At 37.2% G+C, this 27,628-nt stretch overlaps 1 protein-coding gene across 1 annotated transcript in view; it reads left to right on the top strand.

Moving 5' to 3' along the window:
• The first annotated feature begins 1,448 nt into the window (after positions 1-1,448).
• BRCA2 (BRCA2 DNA repair associated) overlaps positions 1,449-27,628 on the top strand; it is a 33,058-nt gene continuing 6,878 nt past the window's right edge. Inside the window, exons 1-17 of the mRNA XM_072398661.1 lie at positions 1,449-1,616; positions 3,818-4,069; positions 5,634-5,736; positions 5,943-6,028; positions 6,101-6,141; positions 6,990-7,095; positions 7,698-7,753; positions 8,105-8,222; positions 8,634-9,503; positions 10,397-14,695; positions 16,346-16,527; positions 17,826-17,956; positions 21,083-21,378; positions 22,127-22,317; positions 23,811-23,998; positions 24,141-24,330; positions 26,802-27,011. Of these exons, the coding sequence (XP_072254762.1) occupies positions 1,550-1,616; positions 3,818-4,069; positions 5,634-5,736; positions 5,943-6,028; positions 6,101-6,141; positions 6,990-7,095; positions 7,698-7,753; positions 8,105-8,222; positions 8,634-9,503; positions 10,397-14,695; positions 16,346-16,527; positions 17,826-17,956; positions 21,083-21,378; positions 22,127-22,317; positions 23,811-23,998; positions 24,141-24,330; positions 26,802-27,011 (7,386 nt within the window). The 5' untranslated portion in view covers positions 1,449-1,549. The remainder of the gene's footprint in view (positions 1,617-3,817; positions 4,070-5,633; positions 5,737-5,942; positions 6,029-6,100; positions 6,142-6,989; positions 7,096-7,697; positions 7,754-8,104; positions 8,223-8,633; positions 9,504-10,396; positions 14,696-16,345; positions 16,528-17,825; positions 17,957-21,082; positions 21,379-22,126; positions 22,318-23,810; positions 23,999-24,140; positions 24,331-26,801; positions 27,012-27,628) is intronic.

Genomic DNA, 27,628 nt, shown 5'->3' with positions numbered 1-27,628 from the left:
AATGAACTCATGGTAGCCACATTGTTGTGGCCCTTTGTGCCCCTTGTTGGTTGGGCCCCTAGTCACCACATGAGGAGGGGGGGGGCACTGGGACAAAGGAGCCCCTGGGGGCAGTTGTAGACAAAATGGGGTATAAATAATGTGGAGGCACAGAATATTGCACCCTTGCATTCTGTGAACAGGGGCCCTGGAGAAGATGGGGGCAATAGCCCAGTTTGCCCTGGCCTCATACAGGCCCCAGGGGTCCAATCAAAGGTACACCTGTGGTGGGTGGGGGAAATGAATGACAACCCAACTTCTAATTTTTTGTTTTACAATAACCCCTCCGATGTGTGAACTGCCCCCATCCCTTTGCTTTATACTGAACTACAAACATGGAGGCCCTGGCAATGGCTTAGAACTCCTGCCGAGTTTATACAGCTACCCAGGGCTCCTGCGGACAGATTTCCACGTACTTCCTGTCCTGCTGACAATGTTTAACCAGACAGGAAGTGTGGAAAAATTAGACACAGAAACAAATCTGACAGAGGCTTTTTTTCAGTGTGACTGTGGAAGATTTTCCCTCACTTCCTGTCTTGAAAAATGTCCCACGCTCAATATTTGTAGTTGGAAGGGATCTTTTGAATCCTTACCAATGACAAAAGACTGAAAGAAGCATGAACGAGCACTGTACCTTCATCGCCATTCTGCTTTATGGAGAGGGGGAGAGCGACGGAGTGGCACCCCGCTGTGCTCTTCCCTTCACTTGTATTGCAGTCATTCGTCATTATACATTGTGATAAAATACAGTGAATGACGAATCTATAACTTTTCTTCTGCCGGTCCTGAAGGATTAGCTGCTACGTGGGGCTGTAAGGGAAAGTTATTCTGTGTTCCTGTTGGAGATTTGCACTCACTTCCTGTTTGGTGACATTGTTGTTAGCAGGAAAGGAAGTGAGGGGAATCCTCTCAGCTAGCAGCACAAACCCATAAACAGTTGTAATCCTTCATATTATTGTATACAAGTAGAAAATGTTTGTGCTGGACATACTATTTGATGATTTATACATATGCACTTACATAATTTATGAAATAAATATATAAATATATATATATATATATATATATATATCATGTTTATATTAATATACATTTACAGGATGACTTTGTTTTAGAGTAATGATTATTTGTTTATAGATCTGTTGATGCGTTTCTACAATTATATTAGTCCTATATGAGGGCCAGCTATGGAGGAATTGGGGACAAGAAGAATACTAGCAGCATTGGATTGAGGGATCATCTATTGCTATGACAACGCTGTGCTCCTTCACAGCCAATCACTTCCAACTAAAGTCCAGGGACTCTGCACTACAGCCAATCACGGTCCTCGTTTCATCCGCCTATTGGTGCAAGAGAAGCTCTGTGATTGGCTGATGCCTGGCGTGGAGGCGGTTTTGCTGCTAGCGGGAAGTTGAAGCATGTAGTGCTTTGTAGGAGTTATGGCCGGGGGGTCCTTCACTTATTACTGGCGAGACTTCCTGTGTGTCCCCGGCTCTGTGACCGCATAAACATGGCCTCTGTACAGCTGGGGGGCTCCGTGTTCCTGCAGCTCCTCCGTGTACACTGCGGGGCCTCAGGTACTGTGCTGAATATGTGACATATGTATAGCAGTGTTTATTTATAGTGTGTATTATAATTATTAAATAGGATTTATATAGCACCAACCTATTACGCAGCGCTGTACATTAAATAGGGCTGCAAATGACAGACAAAGACAGAAGGAGGAGAGGAGCCTGCCCTGAGGAGCTTACAATCTAGGAGTATATATATATATATATATAAATATATGTTCTCTGTGTGGGGGGCACTTCACCTGTTGCACATATACTTGAGGCATTGCTGGTTCCTGAGCTGTGTATACATGTCATTGTGTTTGTTTACTTGGCTGGACAGAGTGACAGGAGAAGTCAGAAATGTGACTGCTGATAATGGAGACCCCCCCCCCCCAATTAATATTTGCTGCATCCACTATTTAAAGCTAAGTGCCGTTAATCCCTCCATAAAACGATTCCAGTTGGTCTCATGCCGTTCCTTCTTCTTTTCCACATGGGTGGTACAACAGGCGCCACTGTCATCATACAGGTTCTTTGTGATGATCATGATCTCCCACTGCGCAGGCATAAGACGTTTCTTCCTGAAAATGTTAGAAAAGAAATGCCAATCCTACTACTTTTGGGCACTTTTTTATTTTTACATTCCTGGTAAGCCCCTTCTGCACATGTCTGATCTCACACCTGTGTGGAAGGAGCAGCCTCGTGGGATATGGAGGTATGTACACCAAGAGGATGCAGGTTTTCTATTCAGTCTTTACTCTTGTGGTAGTCCTTTCCAAAAAAACTTTAGGTTAAAGCTTTTCTAGGGGTTAACTACACTTTTATATAATAGTAAAAATTTGATGATGGTTTCATTTTAATCTAAACTGATTTAGCAGTGGTAAAATAATGAAACTAGATGAGCAAAAGCCATGGTGTACTAACAAGCTGAGGTTACTGAAGACAATTCGTTGTCATAAAATCTTACACATAAAGGAGATGGAGTACAGCGTCAGGACACAGATGGCCGTACTATGCTCTAATATCATATCATCAACATTGTGGAACTCAGTTGTACACAGTCAATGATACAGAAACTCATATACACCTCTAAGCTATTCTAAAGCAACATATATGCACACAATCTATTATACAGCAATATACAGTACATGTATACATTCTGTAAAGTGATAATATTTGTATACATATGTATACAAATATCTGTTTATTTTTATATATACAGTGAGGGAAAGAAGTATTTGATCCCCTGCTGAGTTTGTACGTTTGCCCTCCGACGAAGAAATGACCAGTCTATAATTGTAATGGTAGGTTTATTGTAGGTGTGAGAGACAGTAACAACAAAAGAACCCTAAAAACCCAGTGCTCAGTGGTTCTTTTGTTGTTATTACAATTATAGACTGGTCATTTCTTTGTCAGAGGGCAAACGTACAAAATCAGCAGGGGATCAAATACTTCTTTTCCTCCCTGTGTGTGTGTGTGTCTATATATATATATATATATATATATATGCAGCACGGTGGCTCAGGGGTTAGCACTCCAGCCTTTGCAGCGCTAGGTCCTACGTTTGAATCCCAGCCAGGACACTATCTGCGTGGAGATGACAAATGACTATAGTAGGGACATTAGATTGTGAGCTCCTTTGAGGGACAGTTAGTGACATGACTATGGACCTATTGTACAGCACTGTGTAATATGATGGCACTATATAAATACTGTATAATAATAAAAAAAAAAAAATATGTATATATATATGTATATATATATATATGTAATATGATGGCACTATATAAATACTGTATAATAATAAAAATATATATATGTGCAGAATTTGTTTCCACAAGTGCTTAAAGCAAAACTAAACGCAGGCCACTTACCTGTCCTCATTCCAGTATGGGCTCCACCATCTTGCTTCTTTTCTTCCGCTTCCAGATGATCTTTGGCCATCTTGACTGGCCGTGCCAGGTTGATGTAACTCATCCCGTTCATTTATTTTTCCTGCCACACAAGAAATGCCAGGTTTCCCTTCCAACCAAGCTGGTGCTACCCATGCGCAGTTCAGCTTTTAGAAAACCAGATCAGGTAGTTGGGATACAATATTGCAGACGGCGCATCGCCTGTCCCTTTCTGCAATAATGACCTGCCTGATACTTTAGTTCCACTTTAATTTTTTTCTGCTGCCATAATGTTGAGATTTTTGTTTTACAATGTTGCAATCCTTCTTACAGATCTAGGCCCTGTTAGTTTGAACTGGTTTGAGGAGCTCACTGCAGAAGCTGTGCAGAGGCAGCCCAAGCTGTGTGATGATGAAGAGAAGAAAGTGGAGGGGCCGGATGACAGCCTTTTTAAGACCCCCAAACACAAGCAGCCCAACTACAGCCAGCTGGACTCAACACCAATCATATTTAAAGAGCAAAGCTTGTGTTCACCCCTTTTTTTTTCACCAGCAAGAGATCTGCCTAAAAACCCACTTGAGGCAGGTACGAGGTTTCCAATGATTCTGTTTTTTATTATTAAGGCAGTAGGAATACAAAAGCAGCTTAACACAGCATTTTAGAGGTCATCTTCAGTTAAGATGTACATGTTAAACATAATAATATTATGTTTACTAAACAGAATTTAAATAGCACCAACATATTACGCAGTGCTGTACATTAAATATGGACATATGTAATATTGGATGCATCTCAAACTGCATACCTATAAGGAAAACTCTATTTTTTGCAATAAGTATTTATTCAAATGTTAAATAAATAATAAAGAAAACAACAAAAAGAAATAAGGAAAATTCAAGTATAAATAAGATATATTAATACAAAATATGGCAATCATGATGCCAAACCACTAATAATAAAATAATTATTAGAAAACCATGCAGGGTTTAGCAACATCCAACAAAGACAGATTTGCCATGATTTTTGTAATATAATTGATAAATCTATGTAAATATCAACTAAAATTTTAATACAGGACATATAAAAAATCCAACTCTTTTTCTATTGACACTAGTCCTAATCCCTTTCACTGAATTCATAATAAAAATGATTGCATTTCACTGTAAATACTAATAAAATGCTTGGTGCAATTTAATATCCATAGGCCCCAACCTCTCCTGTTAAGGTGAATTAGAGAAGTAGGAAAACCATTTTTTTGTTCATGGCTGTAGCAGATGGTAGACCTGTTTCCATAAGCAACAAAGGCCTGTTTCTCTGTTGCTGTTTTGAAGACTTGAGCTGCATCCACATGCAAATCTGATTACCTTCAGTATGGCCTACTGCCGTCAACTGCATGGTTTCCCACCATAGGATAAAAGGGTCCTTAAAAATTCTGATTTTACAAAACATACCCCCAGTTTATTATAAATCTATAAATTGTTATTCTTATGTTGTATTTATGTGTTTCCAAAATATAACAAAGAGCTTGACAAAGTCAAAGTCTCAGAGGGCAGAATAACACCTTTCTGACTAATTTAGCTATAGCTTGAACTATTAAGGTGCATACACACACCCAATAATTGTCGTTGGAAGGGATCTTTCACCATCCTTTTCAATGACAGAAGTCTGAAAGATGTATGAATGAACACTGTACATACAGCACTGTTCAGTTCTATGGGGAAGGAAGAAGGAGAACAACGGAGCGGCACCCCGCTGTGCTCTTTCCCCTTCACTTCCATTATGATTGTTCATCATTCGTGGATCTTCCAGGATGGATCCATGAACGATATGTTGATAATTTTGAATTCGTTTGATCATACCACATTTTGTGATGCTGAGGGTGAATAAGATCTTACATCTCATATGAGAAAATTGGAGCAGTAGTTAAAGCTTCTGCATATGACATCCAGGTAAATAAAAATAATTGAGTGTACATTGATACAAACTTCAAATGACATTAGATTGTTCAGTCACACTGAAAAATGACTGCATTCAGCCTGGTATAGATGCAGTGTAAAAATTTCATATACATGTCAGATAATTGTTACCCAAGATGAATGGTTGTGCTGCATTGTGCATACAATCAGATATTCCTTTTATTTTTAAATAGAAAATGTCAGAAGGGTCAATAAACCAGAAAGAAGTCCTGGGGATGCAACACAACTTCTTCGTAATGAAGTCTTTGGTACCTCAAGAGCATGCACTAATAATAGGTAATGCTGTCTAACAATTTGTATATAAAATGGATTCCAGGCACAGGTAATACAAGTTTAGATATTTTTGTCACAAAATTCAACTTTACGGTCATTGTATGTAAACAGGAACAAAAATTATCCTGGCAGATTCCAAACTTTTATTTTAGGCCAGTTCTTTGTATTCCAGCACTTAAGTTATTGAAAAGTAACTCTAATATTTTCAGTCCTAGTGTCATGAGGGAGATGTTTAAGACTCCTATATGGGATAAAAAATACACACACAGAACACCCCAGCGAGATGGGAAAAATGGTGAGTAGTTTTCCTAAGTTGATAAAAGTCTGTCTGTGTGTACAGTCTCTAATTTATTATTATGCCTTTCAGATGTGTTTGATAGCCTTTTTTGCACCCCAAAGTTCATCAGGGTGAGTTTTTATTTTCTACTGGGAATGGGAAAAGGGGCTGGCCTATCATTGTACATATTCAGATGTGAACAGGGCCTTAGAGCTGCTGTAGTATTGCACTTTTTTACTACAACCTTAAAAATGTTGGCTTTAGCTCGTCTCCCTTCCATATGTGTCTTGTCTGGTACTTGAGCTAGTTCTTCTTCAGGATCGGAATTACAAAACAGTTTTTTACTTCCTTTCTGAATGTCAGTCAATGATGTTAAGGATGATAAATACTCTTTCTGTAGCCACCAATAGGTATACATTTATTTATATATATATATATATATATATATATCATTTGTTTTTTTTTTGCTCAATAAAATGAGGTACAGTTACTGCTACTACTGGGATACTGCTTGTTTTACCCCATTATTGCTATTTGAGCTATGCATCAATGCTCTGTTGTTTTTGCTTTCAGAATAGTGAAACTAAACTCCACTATACTCACCTGTCCCTGTTTTGTCACAGAGCACCTACACCTTCCTTCTTTCGCCTCCTATTTGTAATCCTCAGCCATCTTGATTTGTGGGCCGGGATGATGTAGCTCCTGTGCAGGAGGCGATATATATATGTTTGTTGTGGTGGTGGCAGAAAAAATAATATTAATAATGTGATAATATAGCGAATCTTTTGGATCCCGAGACATTGTGGAATGACAGGCTCCCACAAACCTGCTAGCCACTACAGCTGGAAAGATACTGACCTGATTTAGCATTTTTTGTTTTAGTCTGTTTATTTATGCTCCTTGGTTTTTTTTTCTTAATCTGGTAAGGTTTAAAAAAGAATTCTGTTTTTAATTATTTGATTGACTTATTGTATTTTAGAATACAACTCCAAGATGTATATCAGAAAGTCTTGGTGTAGAAGCAGACCCTGAGATGTCCTGGTCAAGCTCTTTAGCAACACCACCCTCTCCAACAGTAATAATTGGTAATTTTACTTCATGTTTGTGGAAGATAAAACTCAGTATCAGCTTTAGAGTTTATTTTTTGTGTACTCTAGCTTTGTTCTTGTGTTCCTTGTCCTGATTTAAATAATACTTTTTTTTTTTAGCTCTGAATAAGTGTGTGTGTCTATGTATGTATCATTCAGACTTATCTAGAATCCAAAGTGATGCTCTTCATTGAAGATTTAATTGGGGCTGTTTCTGCACTGGCCAACAATGTAATTGAGACTATGCAGGGATCAGGGACAGTGTTTATACCATATGTTTCATCAATATCAATAAAAATAATTCCGTTTCTAATAGGGCAGCCCTGTCTATTAAATAGCACCACATGCCTAACTATTTTAGATTGAGAAATGTAGGAATAATAATTACTAACAGGGGTTTCATTAAACCACATAACCTTTCAGGGGTTCATCCATGTTAAAAAAGGCTTAGCAATGTTGAAAAAGGCTGTTATACAATCATGAACATATTTATAAAAGTATGTGGACCAATATCTGTGTACATTTCTGCAATATAATTGGTTCTGTTGCGTTTTTTGAGAGCTATAAATGTTTAATTTTTTTTCTTTCATTTTTTTAAGCTCAGGCTATTGACAATCCTTCTAATAAAAGGCCCTTTGACAATAAAGATGTTGTGGTAAGTTACTTTACTGCTAAGTTGACTATACTAGAGGTTTGGCTTGTTTCAGCCTGTTCATCACTTCTCTGTTCTGTCTATAAAAACAAATAATGTTGAGCTATGCGTAAGAATGATAAAGGAACATCCAGAAAGGCCTTTCTGTTAAAAGCAATGATCAGATAATTAAGGTCAGTTTTGCTTGAAGTTATGTTTTTGAGTGGTGCATAGTGCAGCAAGCTTCAGAAAGACACTTTTAGTACATTGTAACATGTACAAAATGTTTAAGACATGATTTGGCTTAAAAGTGAAAAATTATTATTGGGCTACTGTATTTTTCTTAATCATATACATTTCTTGCAAACCTTGCAGATTGTACAGAGCCTCTTCTCCAGCAAACTTTGTAATGATGCAGAGACTGCTATACCAACTAACCCTAAAATTGACAAGGACTTGATGGACTTGAAAAGGAAGCCTAATGAGCACCTGGGTATGTAAGATAGAAAGAACAGTTTTTTGAGAAATGAATTGTTTGTTACTGGTGTAACTTTATTGAAAAAGAATCCAGAACAGTGTTAAACCCAGAATTCTTTTCAAGCTGGTGGTAAGAAATTGTAGGCGGGTAGGAACCCTTGTATTGTGACCCATTGTTCCGTAACCATCCAAAATCTGCTGGTTACTGAAAAGTTCTGGGTGGTGCGACCGAATAAAAGGGGCTGGGGAGAACACTGCATAAAGTAAGGTCACATATGAGTTACAGCATTCCATTAACCTAACAAAAAATGTCAAGAATATGAATTTTTTTTTTATAAAATATTTTGTATCAAATATTTTTTAACTTTGGGATCTAACCACTACCCCCAAAATGTTTTACTGTGTACTCTTGCTGGTTCTATTACAGCTGACTCAGCTTATGCTGTTCCTAATAAAGTACATACATCTGAAAATTCAGAATCCACAAAGGTGCAGAGAGACAATATAAAGAATGAAGAAGATTGCCCGACGACTGAGAATGTTCTTGAGGGGATGGAAGATGTCTTGTCTATATTTTTTACTCGTAGAAAAGTGAAGGTAGATAGTCGAGCCAAAAGAAGAAAAAATCTAAATAGCAGTGTAGTTCAAGAATCTGGAACAGACCAGAATATATTGCATTTAGAGAGCCACAAATCTAAACTGGAAAATAAACAAGCTCTGAATAATAATCCCTCTTCTGTGCCATCTTCATATGAATGGTCCCCACTAGCCCTGCCTGATCTGATTACAACACAGGGAGATATGCACTTCCCAGCTGAAACAGATAATGCCATCTATGGAGATGGAGAAGCGTTAGGACCAAAAACAAATTATTCACCAACCAAAAACAATGGAAGATGCAGTCCATACCTTGTACCAGCTGGACCCTGTAAAGTGACCAACACTTTGGAAATTGGCATATCTGATACTATACAACAAAAAATACCAGATAGAAAACTTGATGTGGACGTTACTTGCAGTGCTGAGAACACAACTAGCCACACAGTGAGGGCTACTTCAGTTGACCTGGGGCTGGCTGGTCCACAAGCTTCAGTTGAAATAAATGAGGGAATACCTCAGAGTAGCAGTAGTAATATCAAGGCTAAACTTTCTGTATTGAAAAAGCAATCAAAATTTCTGTATTGTTTAAATGGTGCGAAAAATGGTCAAGAAGAAAGTACAAAGGACATCCGTAAAGTTTCAAATGAGAAGACATTCAGAGTATGTGAAAAAGATGCCGGATTTGGAAAAAATCATAGTAAGTTTATTATTTTTATTGGATAAACCCGATTCTTATTTGGGTTCACATAAAATATTAAGGTAGCGTGACAATTTTATAAATAATTATGAAATATATATCATTCTAAACAGTAAAACCAAATATCATCTGTGGTGTAGGACAGCCCAAATAACAGCATGATATACTGTATTATATATTACATAATATTATGTGTTTCATAGCACTTAAATATTACACAGTGCTATATAGGTCCATAGTCAGGTCACTAGCTATCCCTCAAAGTTGGTCACAATCTAATGTCCCTCCTATAGTCATATTTCATGAACACAGTTTAACCCCCCTAGCAGTAATCCCGAGTGTCACGCTGGGTGGATTTTCCATGCAAAAAGCGGTTAGAAACGGACAGAATTAGAACGCAAGGACAATTTTGAGGGGAAACCAATTAACCGAACTGCATGTTTAATACATACTGGTATTGTATTATACATGTACTATTTTACTCTTTGTGTATAATGATAAAAGCAAATACAAGTAAAGGATTAACTAGCAAAACAACATAATGTAATATTTAGTAGAGGAAAGTTGTGAGCTCTTTGCTACACTAGTGTTATTTGACTACCTTTGCAGTTACCTGCATGTTTAGAAAGCTCTTGTTGTCTATTTGCCTAGATCCATAAGAATAAGCTAGTGATAGTTTTGTTTTTGTTTGACATTAGCAGCTATTGCTTTTTTTTCTCCAGATCTTGCACTAAGTATGTACCATACCCTAACATTTATTCTGAGTCAGCAGATGCTGGTGAACCAATATGTACTGGCATTTAAAACGAAGCATTTATATGTATATCACTGAACATGGTGTTTGTTAATAAAAAGATATTAATTAATCTATGTATGTGTTTTTATCCCTGTAGACAAACTGGATTCAAAGCCAGCACAAAGCCAGCAAGAGGCACAATTAGTGGTTAATGAAGACTCAGAATATATAAAAGATGACTCTCTGGATATCCAGGAAATTGAAGAAAATCTCTTGAACTTGGAGTGTGTGGACAGACCAATTTCTGAGCAAACACCCTGTTTACAATGTACTCTCGACATTTCAACAACTCATAATATTGAACAGGGTTTCGAAAAGACAGTTGACATGAAAGCTGGGGATGCAACAAGGAAGACAATTTTGCTGGAATCTGCTAGGACCTCCAATATGAATACTCTTAAAGATAATGCTATTGATAATGTTAGGTTGGCTACAATCCAGGTTCAGGAAACTGCTAAATCTTCAGATGTCATCAGTGACCAAAAAGAACAGCTAGAAAGCCACAAAGCTGATACATCTACAACTACAGAGCACTGCAACACCTGCACTGACAGTCTCCCACTCAATATATCTCTGTGTATCTCAAGGTTTCAGGACATTGGAGGCTTTAAAACAGCATCTAACAAGAGTATTCGTATTTCAGAAGCAAACCTAAGAAAAGGAGAGCTTCTATTTAAAGATGATGATCCTATACATCATATTGGTCACTCTTTGCCTCCAAGCACAGATGTCAACAGGCCAGTTAATGTTACAGATTCGGTATCTCTGTTCAGTGGATTTAGAACAGCCTCTTGTAGGGAAATTGTAGTTACTGAAAGTAAAATTGCTAAGGGAATGCTCCTGTTAAAAGATATTGAAGATGGCTTGCATGAAAACATCACCAACAAAGACTTGGTATGTAGGTCAACAAGTAATTTACTGCCAGGAAATGAAAAATCAAAAGGAGAACATAATATTTTAGACCCCATTAGCAAAATGTCACCAAAGGATAAAAAACAATCTTCAAATCCAATTTTATTATACAAACAGTCTTCCATAGCAGTCTGTGCAAGTGGGATAAATGGCCAAAATATGGTATTCCAACAACAAAGCAAGGATAGCATTACTGATAATAAAAACCAGATGAAAGAAACAAGTTTATATTCTGAAATACAGAATCACTCCTGTGAGATTCTTACAGAAAGCCAAAAAGCTGAAGTCAATGAACTGTCTTCTATATTGGAGAATGCAGACAGTCAGTTTGACTTCACACAGTTTAGGAAAACAGGTATTGTGGCATTAAGGAATCAAAATTTGCAGAATGTAGAAAATGTTAGCGAATCTGATCATCTCAATAATTCTGATGTTTGGAAGGATGTCGACTTTAATGATAGCTTTGCAGCTGGAGCACAACATGTGGAAAGTAATGATTCTGGTGGTAAATTATCATTGGAAACAAAAGAGAACACTGTTGAAGCAACTGCTTTTGACTCTAGTGTGGTTTTGGTATCTGAAGAATTGCTTTCCAAAGAGAAAGAGAGGAAATTTGGTGGATTTAGCTTAGCAAGTGGCAAATGCATACACATTAATGATGAGGATATGATTAAAGCTTTTGAGTTATTTAGTGATTTAGATGATAACACACTGTCCTCAAAGGACCTCTCAACAGAAGTCAACAAAAGGACAAATTATTCAACTGTTCCTGCACCACTAAACATTCAGCAAGTTCAGAAAGACTCAAATAGTTTTGCGGATGCTGAATCTGATGTTGTATACTCCAAAACAGAATCCTGCCTGAAACTTGAGGAAAAAGATACAACGTGTAATGAGCGTATGTTTAATATAGAAAAACAGAAGTCCAAGACCAAGTTGGTGAATGAGATTTTGTATGGTGGTAATGAAGTCAGTAGTATTACACAAGTACAAAATATCATCTCTCTGCCAAGTAAAGGTTTTGCTCCTTTATGTCCCACTGCCATGTCAGTTGGGTTTTCTACTGGAAAAGGCAAAGTTATTAGTGTGAATAAGGCAAGTTTAGCCAAGGCAAAATCTATATTTAATGATATATTACACCCTGAACATATATATAGGGATCAAGGTGGGACTTCCAGTGTGGATGAAAAAGAAAATATAGGCACAAGTCGTCAGGATGAGGAGGCCAAGAAAGCAAATAAGCCAAGTGTTGAACAATCAGAACAATCTGCAGTCAGTTCCATCACAAGTGAAAAAAATACTGAGCTATCATTTCATTCTGTCCAAATACCAAGACCAATGTTTGAGAACATTCCTGGGACAGAACAGGCTCATCGTATTACCCTGCCTAAAGAAGATATTGTTACAAAGAGGGTGCAATTTAGCACTGCACGGGGTAAACCTGTTCATCTTTCCGAAGAGTCTTTAAATAGGGCCAGGCAGATGTTTGCTGATATAAATAATCAACAGCTGGAAACTATTATGGAAAGTTCTATGGTCAGTCTATGTGAAGAAAATGGGACCAGTACAAGGTCAGCCAGCACCAACAACCTAGGAAAAACTTTGCAAGAGAAAGAATCTGTCCTCCCTTCTCTGGGTTTTAGTACAGCTAATGGAAAAGGTTTGGTTATCTCTAATGATTCCCTGCAGAAGGCAAAAATTATGTTTGCAGAAGTTGATGTAGCAATACATGAGGATGGCACATGGTTTAATGGCACAAAGTCCAAACACGTTCATGAGCAAGCTGAACCTAAAATATGTGGACCGGAATTTCAAAAGGATTGTTCTTTTAACATGGAGAAAAACACACAAGTAGGTTCTAAAGTATTTCCACATTTAGGTTTCAGCACAGTGAGTGGGAAGACTGTAGCAGTGTCTAATGAGTCTCTCCACAAAGCAAGGCTGATGTTTGCAGATACTGATAATGGAGATATGGAACATAGATGTCAATCCAGTCAGACTACAGGTGGTCAGGAGATGTGCAGGGTTTGTGTTTTGTCCACCCTCGAAAACAGAAAACCTGGTAGGGGACTATTGGAAAGCAATCCAGTAGAACCGCCTCTAAGAGATAAGACCATTAGTTGCTGTTCAGAAAAACCTGATTTACCACCTATAGTAAATACATCTAAATTACCAGAGGCTGCAGTGGTACCACAGGAAGATAAACCTAATATAATAAAGCCATTTTTTAGCACTGCAGGTGGCAAACTTGTTAAAATGTCAGATGAAGCTTTGAAGAAAGCTCGAGAAATGTTTTCTGAAATCGATGATGGCCCAATAAAAAAAGATTCCTGTACAGTCAAGCAAAATCTAGAAAGAAATAACAAAAGGAATAACCCGAAGAACAGAAACCTACAAAACCTTGCATCTCCTACTGTTACAACAAAGGAAACAACCAACTCCCATCCACCTTCAGGCTTCAGCACCGCAAGTGGAAAGACTGTAGCAGTATCTGCTAATGCCCTTCATAAAGCAAGAATTTTGCTTTCTGAAAGTGATGGCAATACTGATGATAGTATAGGTCAAATAAAAAAGAGGACCATCAATGCTCACTGTGAGGAAATGGCACCGGTTTTGAAGCCCAGACATTCGGACACTAAAGAAATTGAAAAAAACATATTGGTCATAAAAGAGGAGACCAGTGAAAACCTCTCCACAATTCAGGCAAGTAACAGTTTTTTGCCTGGGATGTCATCTTTTACCACAGCCAGTGCTAAAACTTTAACTATTTCAGAAGAGGCCTTGAGGAAAGCTAAAGAAATGTTTTCAGAAATCGATAACATCCACTCGGAACATGACAAGCCTGGAGACTATCCTATTGATCATCCTTTATTTGTATCCAAAGTTCATCCATCATTACAGAAAACACAGACAATTTTAGAAACAAGTAATTTACCTAACTCAACTACTAATACATTTGGATTTAGCACAGCCAGTGGAAAACATGTCTCTGTTTCAGAAACTGCAATGCAGCAAGTAAAGGACCTATTTCAAGAGTTTACAGAACCTGAAAATCCTCAGGAAAGTGGTCTGTATTACAATAAAGGTGGGGGCAACATTAGTAAAAAGGCAAACATATCCACTCCAAAAGTAAACAAACAGAAATTTATTACTGACCCAGCTGACAAACTTAGTAACTTGCAGTGCAGAGGAAGAAATGTAGAGAATAATAATGTGGATACACCACCTTTTGCAAGCTCTTCTGATCAGCATCCAGTGCCTAAACATTCCACTCCATTTTATGCTACAAGAGTACTCAACAAAAATAATTTTGTTTCTTCAATTGCATCTCACACCCCCGAGAACTATTTTGAAATTGAAGCTGCTGAAAGTGCAAAAGCTTTCATGGATGACGAAGATCTGACTGATGGCATGATGGCTACAGAAACTGTCAACAAGCCAAGGAATGGGAAGCGATTAAGATCTGATGACAGGACTGCACATGGTATGTTACTTTCTTTAAATTAATATCAATGTTCCAAAACATTGGAAAACTGGTTTCTTTAGTTGTGGGTAACATTAAGATATTCGTGGAGAGAAGATAAAAATTGCAGAAAATTTGGGATTTCTTGTTGACACATAAATAGTTCAAATGTTCTCATATAATATATGTATATAGCCAGTAAAATGACTCCATAAAAATGGTTTCATGCACATGGATGAAACTTCGGACACAAAATAAAATAAAGCAAGTTACATTTCCTTACCAGTCTGTTAAAAGAGATCTGGTGCCAGCACTGCCCCATGAGTGCTAAATTGTCTGCATGTTTTTATATTTGCTGTAAAAAAATACACAGGTTTACAATACAATACATGTGAGTTTTGCAATGCACAAATGTTACTATCTATAAGCTGTTAGAAAATTGTAAGTGCTGTAAAATTACCTGTACACCGTACACCTGTACACCTGCAGTAAATGGCATTGCATCGATCTAGCCAAATAAAAGATCTGAGGGGACAGGTACAGCCAAACACACTTTGAGATGTGCATTATATTATTATTTTATCCATAAAAGGGTGATGATGGCCGTGTGCCCAGCTTGACTATGCAGTAATTGTGTTAGGGATTTTCCAATGGTTAAGGCATAATTGAGCAAAATAACCTTATTGTATAGTTAAAGTTCCGCCTATGAGGAGCTATTATGTTTGCTCCTAATTGGTTTCAATGTAAGAATTGAAAGACAATTACCTTGGTCTACAAATGTAGAAAGTAACAGATAGTAGCATTTATAGGTGGCCTTCATCATCATCACCATTAACTCCTATAATCAAATTAATTGGATTTCGGCATGTATTTAAAGCAGAACTAAACCCCACAATACCCACCTGTCCCTTTTGCCTCCCGCCATCTTCTTCTTTCTCCTCTTCCTGTTGACTATCTTCAGCCATCTTGATTGGCCAGGATGCACTAAGTGCAGAAATTCATTTATTCCCAGCACCAGCAGCGGAAGCCAGAATTGGCGGGAATGATGGCAACCAAAGCTGAAACTGTGAATGCGCAGCTCAGCCTTTTGGTGTAATCAGGCCAGTAGGAGAGAGCGATTTTCGCCTATCTCTTCCTGCAATAATGACATGCATGATCATTGAAAATTTAAAAGTGGAATTTTAAAAAAGAGAAATGTGAAACAGAGAGGTGAAAGGAAAAGAGAAAAGGTGAACACCTAAATGCAATTAAACAGTAATGCATAGCTTGATTGAAATTTTATTGCAAATAAGAAATTTAAATCTTTCAAAGTGTTGCCGATTGTAGTATTGACAAAAATTGCAATATAATACTTTGCATTCTTTTTGTTAGAAGGTGGAGCTTTAGGCTCCTTTTTTCCATTTTGCAAACTTTACTTTTGCTGCTGTAATGTGAACTCAGGATGAATTTTAAACCCACAAGAGAGAGACTTTCAAACAGGTTTCTTCTTCTGTGCTGTCTTTTAGGTAACCCATAGTTCCATTAGGAATCCTTTATCATCTGTTGGTAGTTTTATTTATATAACAACTTTTTGTATGTGTGTGTGTGTATATACAACTTAACAACAATAGCATTTGCCTGAAACAAGGTATAGCTTCATTTTAACTTTCTTTCAAACTATTTTAACCACAGGTGAACCTCCAATCAAAAGGCAGCTACTACCAGAATTTGACAGATCGTTGGTACAAGGATCAAAACTGACTATGAAGCCTTTAACAAGCAGTCCTCATAGTAGTGTTTTTTTTTATTATTTTTTGTTTTTTCATGTAACCTTCACTCTTGTTATGTTAAAGACTGTTTTGAAATCTGCATTATATTAATATACTTTAGTAGATAATTTAGTGATGAAAGTGCAGCCCACCTCAAAAGAGTATTATTTATTACTAATATTTGATATTAATATAATTTCCATTATTTGTCTTGTATTTAGTATATGTACTACTATACTATTTTAACTGCTAAAAACTTTCTGTTCCTAGCCTTTTATTTGAGCAGTGAACAAGCAGCAGAACATTCATATGATTCTTGCAATGCTTTTACCTCCTCTATGTATTATAAACTGTTAGGGTGACAAAAAACTGCCTTAACCAATAGACCTAGGTCTGGTTCAGTGCCGAGGGGTCTATGTAAAATCTGTGAATCAGTAATTCATTGAAATATTCCCTGGTGGAGAATCTTACCATGGCAATATTCAACTTCACCAAGGAATGTTTCAGTGAATATCTGATTTACTACTTTACAGATCAGGTTTTCCATAGAGCAGTCTATAATTTTTAGTACAAAACTGTGCCAATACTATGCACACCAAGGTGTTTACAGTACATAAACAGCTAAAAAACCTCTATTCATCACCGTAGCTTTAGGCATTGTGGAGAAATAAATCTTCAAAATGCACAAAACTGAAATGTTAGTTTTTTATCTTAAAGAAGAACTAACATTCCACTTTAAAAAAAAAAAAAAAAACACATTCAGGCAGGACATTATTTCAGAAAGGGGATGTACCTTCTGCAGTAATCCTTCCTACCTGCTTGATTGCTCCGGGTTTCAGTCAAAAAGCTGAGCTAATCCCAGCCTTTCCTGCATGTGCCAGGAATAAATAAACTCCAACCACCGGAGCAGTAGTTACATCATCCTGGCCCAGCCAATCAAGATGGCCAGGATTGTATACATGAAGAGATGAAAGAAGATGGTGGTGCCTTGCGAGGGAGCAGGGACAGGTAAATATCACAGGTTAATTCCGCTTTGAAACTTTTATTGCACCAAAACCTTGGCAGCTTGCTACCCCTCTAATTCAAACACAGCAGGTAATTCTACCACTGTTTTTTTGTGATGTTTAGGAATGAATGGATTCACAGTGCAAGCAGCTAAATAATGAATGCTTGTTTTGAAGCTTCTTAAGAAAATGAAAATTATTTCATAAGTCAGGGTCAGGGCACAAGGCCTTTACAGAGACAGTTTATCTACAAAAAGCAACAGCTGAACATGCAAAATTGTCATAGGATTTGGTGTTTTATTTTTTAAATGGAGTATGAAATTGGTCTTTTATGCATATTTTGTGTTTCAAGGGCATTTTAAATTTTCATCAGTTGTATTTGTATTTTTTTTGTGAATTTGTTCCTGTAATTTGCAGTCCTTTGGGAGTACCACTATAAACCTTTTTTCTGTTTCTTTAGGTGAACTTAAAGATAGAAGAAAATTTCTATACAATGTTTCGTTAAAGGCGTCATTCTGTGATCCTACGAGGTAAAACACAAGTAAATATGATTTGCCACTGTTTTATTTTTTCTGTAAATGTAAATATTGGCTAATGCTTTCAAAAGAAATGGAAATGACCAGAATTGTAACTATGTTTTGTGAAAGCATTTGTCCACCATTAGCAAAACCATTTTGCCCCTTTATTCTGATTTCTAAACAATCTGTTCTTATATAATTGAATATAATATTTTTCCCGGACAAAAAAAGTTTATTCCTGCTAATAGCTAAGCAATTAGCTTTGTTTGCCAGCTAATATAACAATCCATAATCCTGGGAAACTTTACACATTTAATAATCAGCTCTGCAGATATTGTTCTTCTCTTGCATATTTTTTCTTGTCTTTGGAAATAATTTGCTTTTGCACTGCTATGCCCATTTAGTTTTAAGTAATGTTTGGAACTGAAAAATTAAAACAATCTTATCTGCATATTAAAACTAGTTAACCAGTGAATGTTTGAGTTTCATAGGGCTAGCTTCTATTTACTATCATAACATACCGTGTGACTGAAGTTCCAATGGGAGGATCAGACCATTCTAATAATACCACCACACATGTCAAAATTAATGAGATATATTTCCTAAAGCACCAATAAGCCAGTTCAAAATAATTTCTTCTCATCTGTGTAGCTGATACATATCTGTACACAGTAAAAATGCTTGGTACTTTGCATACATATGTTTATTATAATTGGAGGAGTGGTCGAAGATAAACTAAATTGTTGCAGTCTATGTGATTTAAGACCTTTTTAATGTGACTCACCGAAGATATATAATTTGATTGTCTCATTTGCTTCCTTGATTGCTTTAGAATGCTTGCCTCAAATTGTGTTTTTATTTTTTTTCCTCCATGGTAATAATGTGTATATGACTTCCAGTGTATATGACTTCCAGTATACTGCCTCAGCTCACAAACAATTCATATAGTTCCTATGAAGCACATTAATGAGGTTATATCTGATGGCTTGGTTAATGATACAAAGTACAGAATCCCATACTAACCAACTGAAAGGCCTCATGCCATGGTGATATCACTAAATTCTACTCCATTAGGAGGCCACATTCTACTACCACTCCCTTATCTGCAAGATGGGTGAAACAAATATATGTGATATAGCTACATATGTATGCTAGATTTCTGTCACATTACTATTGACAGTAGAACGAGCAATTCCTGTATACACAGCACTGCATATTTACATTGAGGAGGGCAGAACAAGCGGGAAGGACCCTGCTGGGTACACTGCCATAGGAAGTGACAGTGGTCCCCTGGTCAGCTGTTTAGTGAACTACCTGGCAAATCACTAAACAACATCAGGGGACTACTATACACATATTGGATTTTTGGTCAGATTGTCTCGTGTAACAATTATTCAGCATGTGTATGTAGCTTAAGAAATAGAACGTGTGTATAGATATCAGAGGACAGATGCGAATTTAAGATTAAAGATGTCTGCATTCTGACATTATGCTGTCTATATTATTAAGATTGAATGGGATGTGGAAATGTAACCTGGAGTCTGCTTTTGTGAAGAGAAATTTTAATCGTCTGATCGTTTCTGCTTAGGCCAGATTAAATATCTGATGAAGTTTCTTGGTACATAGAGACATATTTTTTGTTCATCGTGTCATATCTATGGCTCCCCTGCAACCAATGTAGTAGACCAAAATTCATTTTCTTTTCTGTCTATTGAGACAGGGCCAAATCTTAGTTACACAATGTCCTGGTGAAAACGTTCACCATAACAAGATTTTCCAGGAAGAATTCTAGATGTGAGCGCAAGAAATGTATTTTTAATGACATGCGACAACCCAGTTTCTGGTATGAATTACGCAGATTCTGAACTCCTTCCTTGTATGCAGGAGACTTATGGTTGCCCAGGAACTGGTATCAAATCATCATGGGGAACAGGCCTAATTGCAGAATTGCTGGGATATACAATTTTGTGCTTAGTTTTATCTAAAGAATCCACTTTTGTTGACGTGGCAAAAATAGCAGTCGATTAGATGGTCTTGCGGTTCTATCCACAACATCAGGATTGCAAATGGCATTGCTGCTTTACGCTGATTTAGCCAGTCATGCATTCCATTGGAACAACTGGTACAGATGACATGTGGAGCCCAAGATTTATCCCGGTCACCATGTGGACAGCCAAAATATAATTTGTATATCTTTTTAAGTTCTGTGGTAATTTGCGATGTTGTTCTGTCGCCACAAATGAACCACACGCATGACAGAAACTGTCTGGATCATTAAGGCAATTTCTAGGCATGATGACAAATGAAATCAATTGCAGTTAGTGCGGTCTCTAACCTTAAAAAAAGAAAACTGTTGTTAAATGTTGTAATAAGAGGGGTTGCTGAGAAGTTCCCGGCTTTGCCCCCTTCCTGATGAAATAGAAAAATGAGTGTGGGGACATATGACAGCCTCTAATATCTTAGTATGTAACTGTGCAAATATCAGGTCTTTGCGATTCTTAAAACTGTTTTTTCGTTTAGTGAGAAGCTGTGATGGCAGAGGCACAAGCAAGTTTCACGTTACGAGCCACCAGGAGTTATGAGCCACCATGGTTTTTGTTTCTCCAGGGAAAGTCAGCAAAGGACATTCATACTGAGATGCCACAAACACTGGGGGAGAAGTGTCCTTTCTTTCCCTGGAGAAACAAAAACTTCATGACGACCCGTAACTTCAACAACGTGAAACTTGCTTGGTCCTCTGCCATCACAGCTTCTCACTAAACGAAAAAACAGTTTTAACAATCACAAAGACCTGATATTTGTTACATACTATGCCCCCTCACTTATTTTTCTATTTTATCAGGGAGGGGGCAAAGCCAAGAACTTCTTAGCACCCCCTCGTATGTTAAGGCTATTTATAACGAATTTCACACAGTATATAATAAGCTTCATCACCAAAATTAGACGTGCTAGAGTAAAACTGAACACAGATTTCAAATATTCAGGAAAATTTTTTAAAAAATACTACAAAGCCCACATAAAATTATATCTGATGAAAATGACATGTTGACCTTGTAATGTGAGTTTAGTAGATCTTCTATTAGATTTTGTAGATACTTTGATAATAACATGTGAATATTTTTTTTTTTTTTCTTGCAGTTTATCCGCTGTTAAGAAGGAAGCCAAGGATTCTCCGCTTACTACTCGGAGACATTTTTCTTCTAGTTCTCCTTCTTTTCAGCAGCCCTTATCAGAAAATTCTGCAAATGGTGCCAAAGATGAAAAACCACAGTATAAGATGGTTTCCCACAGACAAGCCACTAGCAAATCTGTCTCTTTCTTTAAAATGGAAGTCCATATGCCACTTGAGGAAGAGGCAAGAAACCAAAGTGACCCAGATTTTCACACTGATGAAGGCAACCTGAAGCAAAAAGCATGTTCAGAGTTAGGATCAGGTTAACATGTTTTAATTACTATATATTATTTATAATTAGTGATTGTATAAAAAATTATAGTGTGATTTGCGATGATATGTGATTATTTTTTAATGTTTTGGATATAGTGGAAATAGTTGGAACTTAGGTTGGGTTTTTATTGCTGTGTCCACATTGAGGAGGGGTTTACATACAGGTAGTCCTCGAGTTAAGGACATCCAGCATATGGACGACTCCTAGATATGAACAGGGCTTCCCTGCTTGTTTGTGTGCAGGAGGCTTGGAGGAGGGAGGGGCACTTTGCATGACTTGCAGAAAGTCTTTTAATGTTGTGCAAGCTCTTGTAACTCTTTAATGACCAAGACAAACTCTGCAGTTATTTCTTTTTGTATAATATTGCTCCAGATGTTAATGAATGTCTAGGCTCCAAGTTTTTTTTTTTTTTTGCTTTGTGATTTACTCAAAGTGAGGATTTATACAGTAACTGACACCACGCTGCCTAATAATATGCTGAGACAAACATCTGTCCTAATTGCATTTCAAAAAATAATGTACCTGTTCCGACTTACATACACATTCAACTTCAGAACAAACCTACAGTCCCTATCTCATATGTACCCGGGGTCTACCTGTATTGCCACAATGATTAATCACAGGACATGAAGTAAAGGGTAATACCTGTCCAGTGGAGCATATTGTCGGCAATAAATGCATTTTGCATTTCAGCATTTTATATTCATCTTCTAAATTTTTTCTTTTCTGTTAAAAGATTTTTCTCAGTTGGTTGCAAGATTAAGTTGTGCTAGAGACATGCAGGAAATGAGAATACGAAAGAAACAAAGGCAGATAATTAAGCCACACTCAGGAATATTGTATCAGCTGAAAGCATCTTCTACAGAGAGAATTCCCCTATTTTCAGCGGTACAAGGGAAGCCTCCAACAGTGTACACCAAGGCGCAGGTAAAGTCTGACACCTTAAATGATCAATGATCCTTAACGCCAAATACATCACATTTCTGTAACAAAATAACTGTTTGTTTTCATTTACTAAAACTCCACTCCTTATCTCATGTATGGTGCTGTTGGTTAATGTTTGTGCTAAAAATTTAGATTTATCATGCAGTTCTCTGATGCTTTATGTGTTTTATGGCAGAGTTCAGCAATCTATACCAGATAAAGATTAGTTTAGCAGAAAGCAGGTCATATACCTCAGACTACAGTCAGTTTGTTCAAAGTATAACCTTGATCAGGTACAAACTATAATATTATACCTGCAGTAGGGCTCTACCTCCAGTGCAAGGGTTAGACATTTGTTCAGGTGTAGGGGTGGCCCAAGATGTACCTATTACTTAACAAATTTACTTCTTCTATCTTCTGTGTCTCTGGTCCCCTGCAATCTCCTCTATGAGCGGGCCACAGTGTGCAAACCATGACGACATCCCTAATGCAGGGCAGTAGCCCAATATTGTAAGTGAGAATACTAAGGATTTACCTACGGCTCAGATTAGTCTGATGGAAGAGACCAGGGGAAAGATGGGTTAGGCAAGTACAGCTTTTCTTATGTCACTCCTAGACCTAAATATATTTTTAAACTTTTGAACCCCTAAACCTTTTACTTAGCAAATTCCCTGAGTCCCAGAGCATTTTGCAATGTCTTCAATTTGCTTCTATTTATGTCTTGGGTCTTTTTATATTAATATTGAATAGGACCAAATGTTTTTTTTTTAATTTACTTAACGTAGACATTTTTATGTAAAATTTTGCATATTTGCCCACTTGCATTTAAAACCAGGTAAGACTGCTTTAAACATTTATAATAGATATTGACTAAGCCCCCCCAAGCATTAATCCCGAGTGTGACTCGGGGGGTGGATTTTACCTGCAAGTAGCAGTAATCCTGAGTCACACTCGGGCTCACTTTAACCTAAATAAACCCCCATATACCTTGCTCCGTCGCTGTTTCCCGGCGTCCTTCTGGTCCCCCCAGGTCCTGAGGACATGTCCATCTTCTTCGATCTCCAGCCGCGCAATGCAAAGACGATCTCTGGGGTTTCTCAGTGACGTCGGTGCGGGCGGAAGAATCGGCAGGAAATTCAAATATTTTTGTATTGGATTCAATACAAAATAGCTGTATTTAGTCCAATACAAAGACATTTTAATATATTATATATATTTATATAATATATGCTACTATACACTTACATTACATGTTTCACAATTTTTTAACAGATTTTTGTGTTTTTTAATTTAAAGTTTATTATTGAATTTGCTAATTTTCCTAAATATTGGACATCTTTCGGTGAGTTATGCCTAAGAATTATAGCCTACAATGTAAAATACATTTACATGCAAAAAAATGTAGAGCTTTTTGCATGGAAATTTGGACGGAATTAGAACGTTAGGGGGGTTAATAAAACTATTTGTGTGATTGCTGAAAACATTTGTTTGTACAGCTGTACAGGTTTGGTGTTTTGAAGAACCACATTGGAATCAACAGTGAAACAGCGAGGACATTTCACTTTCATTGCTTGGAATATTTCACAAAGGACACTCTTATGCCTAACGGTGGAGTGCAGATTGCCGATGGCGGCTGGCTGGTACCATCTGATAGGCTGACTGCTGGAAGGGAGGAGTTCTACAGGTGATACTATGTTTCTGTCCTTCACGACAAGACGTTCGCTAGTTATGTTGTTGGATTAAGCTTAAATGTCAGAATTGTTAAAGTTAACAAATCCTTTAGCATTTTATCTGTGAATTGTGCTGAAAATACAATTTTTCCATAGAGCTCTGTGTGACACCACAGGCGTGGATCCCAAGCTGATCTCCCCAGAATGGGTTTACAATCACTATAGGTGGATTGTATGGAAGCTGGCTGCAATGGAAGTTATGTTCCCTGACATGTTTGCCAGCAGATGTCTGACACCAGAGCGAGTACTATTACAGCTTAAATACAGGCAAGTAATACATTGTGAGGCTTTATTTTATCTTTAGAGGAATGTTCTCTTTCTTCAAATAGTAAACACCTTGCTACAGTATTGTGGGTGGGATTCCAAAGCATGATATGTTATTGGCTGCTGTTTCCACATAATTACATAGTAGGTTAGGTTCAAAAATGACATAAGTCCATCAAGTTCAACCACTACGAAAATTATCATATCCCAGATATAAAACCCTATAAACATAGTTGGTACAGAGGAAGGCAAAAAAAAAACCCTGGTACAATGTGCTTTAACGGGGGAAAAAATCCTGATTCCATGAGGCAATCGGATGTTCAATGGATCAACAGTCACTGTTTTTTAACTTAATTTTTACTTTAAAGACTTAATTCTCTGTTATATTCTGTGCTTCCAGAAAAATATCTGGCCTTTTCTGAAAGCAATCTATAGTATTTGCTGAAACTACTTCCTTAGGGAGCCGATTCCACATTTTTACAGACCTTACAGTGAAGAATCCCTTCCTCATCCGGAGCATAAACTTCTTTTCCTCCAAATGCAAAGCGTGCCCTCTTGTTTTTTGTAATGATCTTACAGTGAATAATAGGGAAGAGAGTTCTCTATATGGACCGTTTATATATTTATACAGGGTGATCATATCCCCCTTAAACGTCTCGTCTCAAGAAAATAGATTCAGTTCAGCTAATCTCTCATTATAGCTGAGCTCCTCCATTCCTTTTATTAGTTTAGTTGCCCTTCTCTGCACTCTCTCCAATTACACAATGTCCTTTTTGTGAATTGGTGCCCAAAAGTGGACTGCATATTCCAGATGTGGTCTGATCAGTGCTTTGTACAGGGGCACGATTATGTCTCTATTTCTGCAGTCTATTCCTTTTTTAATACAAGAAAGTACTTTACTAGCTTTAGATATTGCAGCTTGGCATTGCATGCTCGTATTAAGTCTATGATCTACCAAAACCCCCAGATCCTTTTCCATTTCTGACTCCCCCAAATGTATTCCATTTGCATGAAGCATGCATGTTGCTAGCTCCCAAGTGCATACCTTTGCATTTATCTATAATAAATTGCCACTTGGCTGCCCAATCAAACAGTACATCCAGGTCTGCTTGTAGAATATAGACATCTTGTATTGACTTAATTCCATTACATAGTTTTGGTCTGCAAACAGAAATGGTACTTTTAATCCCAAACTCTATATCATTTAATAGGATGTTAAACAGTAAAGGTCCCAACACTGAACCCTGGAGTACACCACTAATAACCTTAGACCATTCAGAGTATGAATCATTATTTAAAACTCTCTGGATGGGGTACTTAAGCCAGTTCTCTAAACATTTACAGATTGACTTTCCTAAACCTATTGACCTTAGCTTGCATATTAACTGTCTGTGGGATACAGTGTCAAATGCTTTAGCAAAGTCCAAGTCCACTATATCAACTGCTACTCCACTGTCTACCTGTTTACTTACTTCCTCATAAAAAGAGACTAAATTTGTTTGACAACTTCTGTCTTTCTTGAAGCCATGCTGACTATCACTGATAATATTATTTTCTAGCAGAAACACCTCTATGTGGTTCTTTATCACACACTCCAGGACCTTTCCAACTATGGACATTAAACTAACCGGTCTGTAAGTACCTGGAAATGACTTTACTCCGTTTTTGAAGACAGGAACCACGTTGGCCCTATGCCAATCGATCGGTACCTTACCAGTGACTGAAGAGTCTCTAAAAATTAGAAAGAATGTCTTTGAAATAATTGAGCTCAGCTCTTTGAGGATGTAATCAATCAGGTCCTGGTGCTTTGTTAACCTTAATTTTTCCAAGCTGTTTTTCAGTCATATCAATTCTGAGCCATTGTGACTCATTTAAGGCAGTGGCATTGCTATTATAAATTTTGACTTGAGCTCTGCCAATTTCTTTGTGTACACAGAGCTAAAAATAATAAGTGTTTAGTAAATCTGCCTTTTATTTTTCCCCAGTTACCAACCCAGTGGCATCCTTTAAGGGGCCTACATGTTCAGATCTAATCTTTTTTATTATATTTTAAAAAATTGGGGAGTTTGCCTTACTTTCCTTTGCAATCTGTCTTTCATTTTGAATTTTCGCGCATTTTATCTAATTTTTAAATCTTGTTATATTCTTTAAAGGTTTCAAATGATGAAGGTGATCCTGGATTTTTATTTTTTGGAATGCCCTTTTCTTGTTCCTTATGGCTTTTTAACATCAGCTGTGAGCCACATAGGTTTGAATTTTAGCCTGTTAAGTTATTACCCATTGGAATATATATTTCGGTGTGCTTTTGTAGAACAGACTTGAAACATTCCCATTTCTGTTCTGTGTTCTTTGAGGACAATATTGACTCCCGTCCATGTCACAGAGAGCCGGCCCTTAATAATGGAAAATTTGCTTTCTTAAAATCAAATGTTTTTATCTTTCCTGTTTACAGCTTACATAAAATGAAATCATATTATGGTCACTGCTACCCAGATTCTCTTTTATATGAACATTTGTTCTGCCATCATTGAGGTGACTGATGGCTGGTATGGAATCAAGGCTTTGCTGGACCCTCCATTAACTGCACTGCTCCACAGAGGAAGACTGTTTGTTGGTCAGAAAATAATAGTACATGGGGCAGAATTAGTGGGTTCAGAAGATGCATGCACTCCGTTGGAAGCTCCAGAATCTCTTATGTTAAAGGTATATATATATATATATATAAACAACAAGCATCGATAAAGAAGGTTTTCAAAACTATTCAAAATGCCACAGTAACTCATCAAAATGGGATGCTTATTTGAAATACACACATTCTACCAACAAATGGGGTGGCTGGTAAGAGAAAACAGGATATGAAGGTGCACACAACAGGCACTCAGGCTCCTTGTTTCATTTTTTTTCAGTAAATTCATATGGAATCAGAGATGTTGCTATGGGCATCATGTCCTTTTTGTTCGGTTTTAAAAATAATTTTTCAAATTCTTCACTTCACATGCAATAGGGGAGATTATTATGTGTCATATTTCTCCCATTGTCATGAAACAAAACTTTATAGCAGTGAAAGATTGGGCTTGTGTCCTTCAAGCAGTGAAAATTGGCTCAAGAATTCTTTTTGATCAATAGACCCCAATGCTCCCTGGTCCCTTTTAATGTTCCTTTTTGTCCCCAACTTTTCCTACAGTTAACTCTTTCCTTTTCTAAGCCTATATTTTCATATAATTAAAACGTAGCAAAAGTCATCCCATGTGCTTTCTTTGGTCAGAAGTACAGATTTTTCTCTTCCTAAAAACTCATTATTGCCTCATAAATATGCATGC

This window comes from Pyxicephalus adspersus, chromosome 1 (assembly GCF_032062135.1).
Source record: "Pyxicephalus adspersus chromosome 1, UCB_Pads_2.0, whole genome shotgun sequence".
Taxonomy (NCBI): domain Eukaryota; kingdom Metazoa; phylum Chordata; class Amphibia; order Anura; family Pyxicephalidae; genus Pyxicephalus; species Pyxicephalus adspersus.
This window is presented reverse-complemented; position numbering and strand designations above follow the sequence as displayed.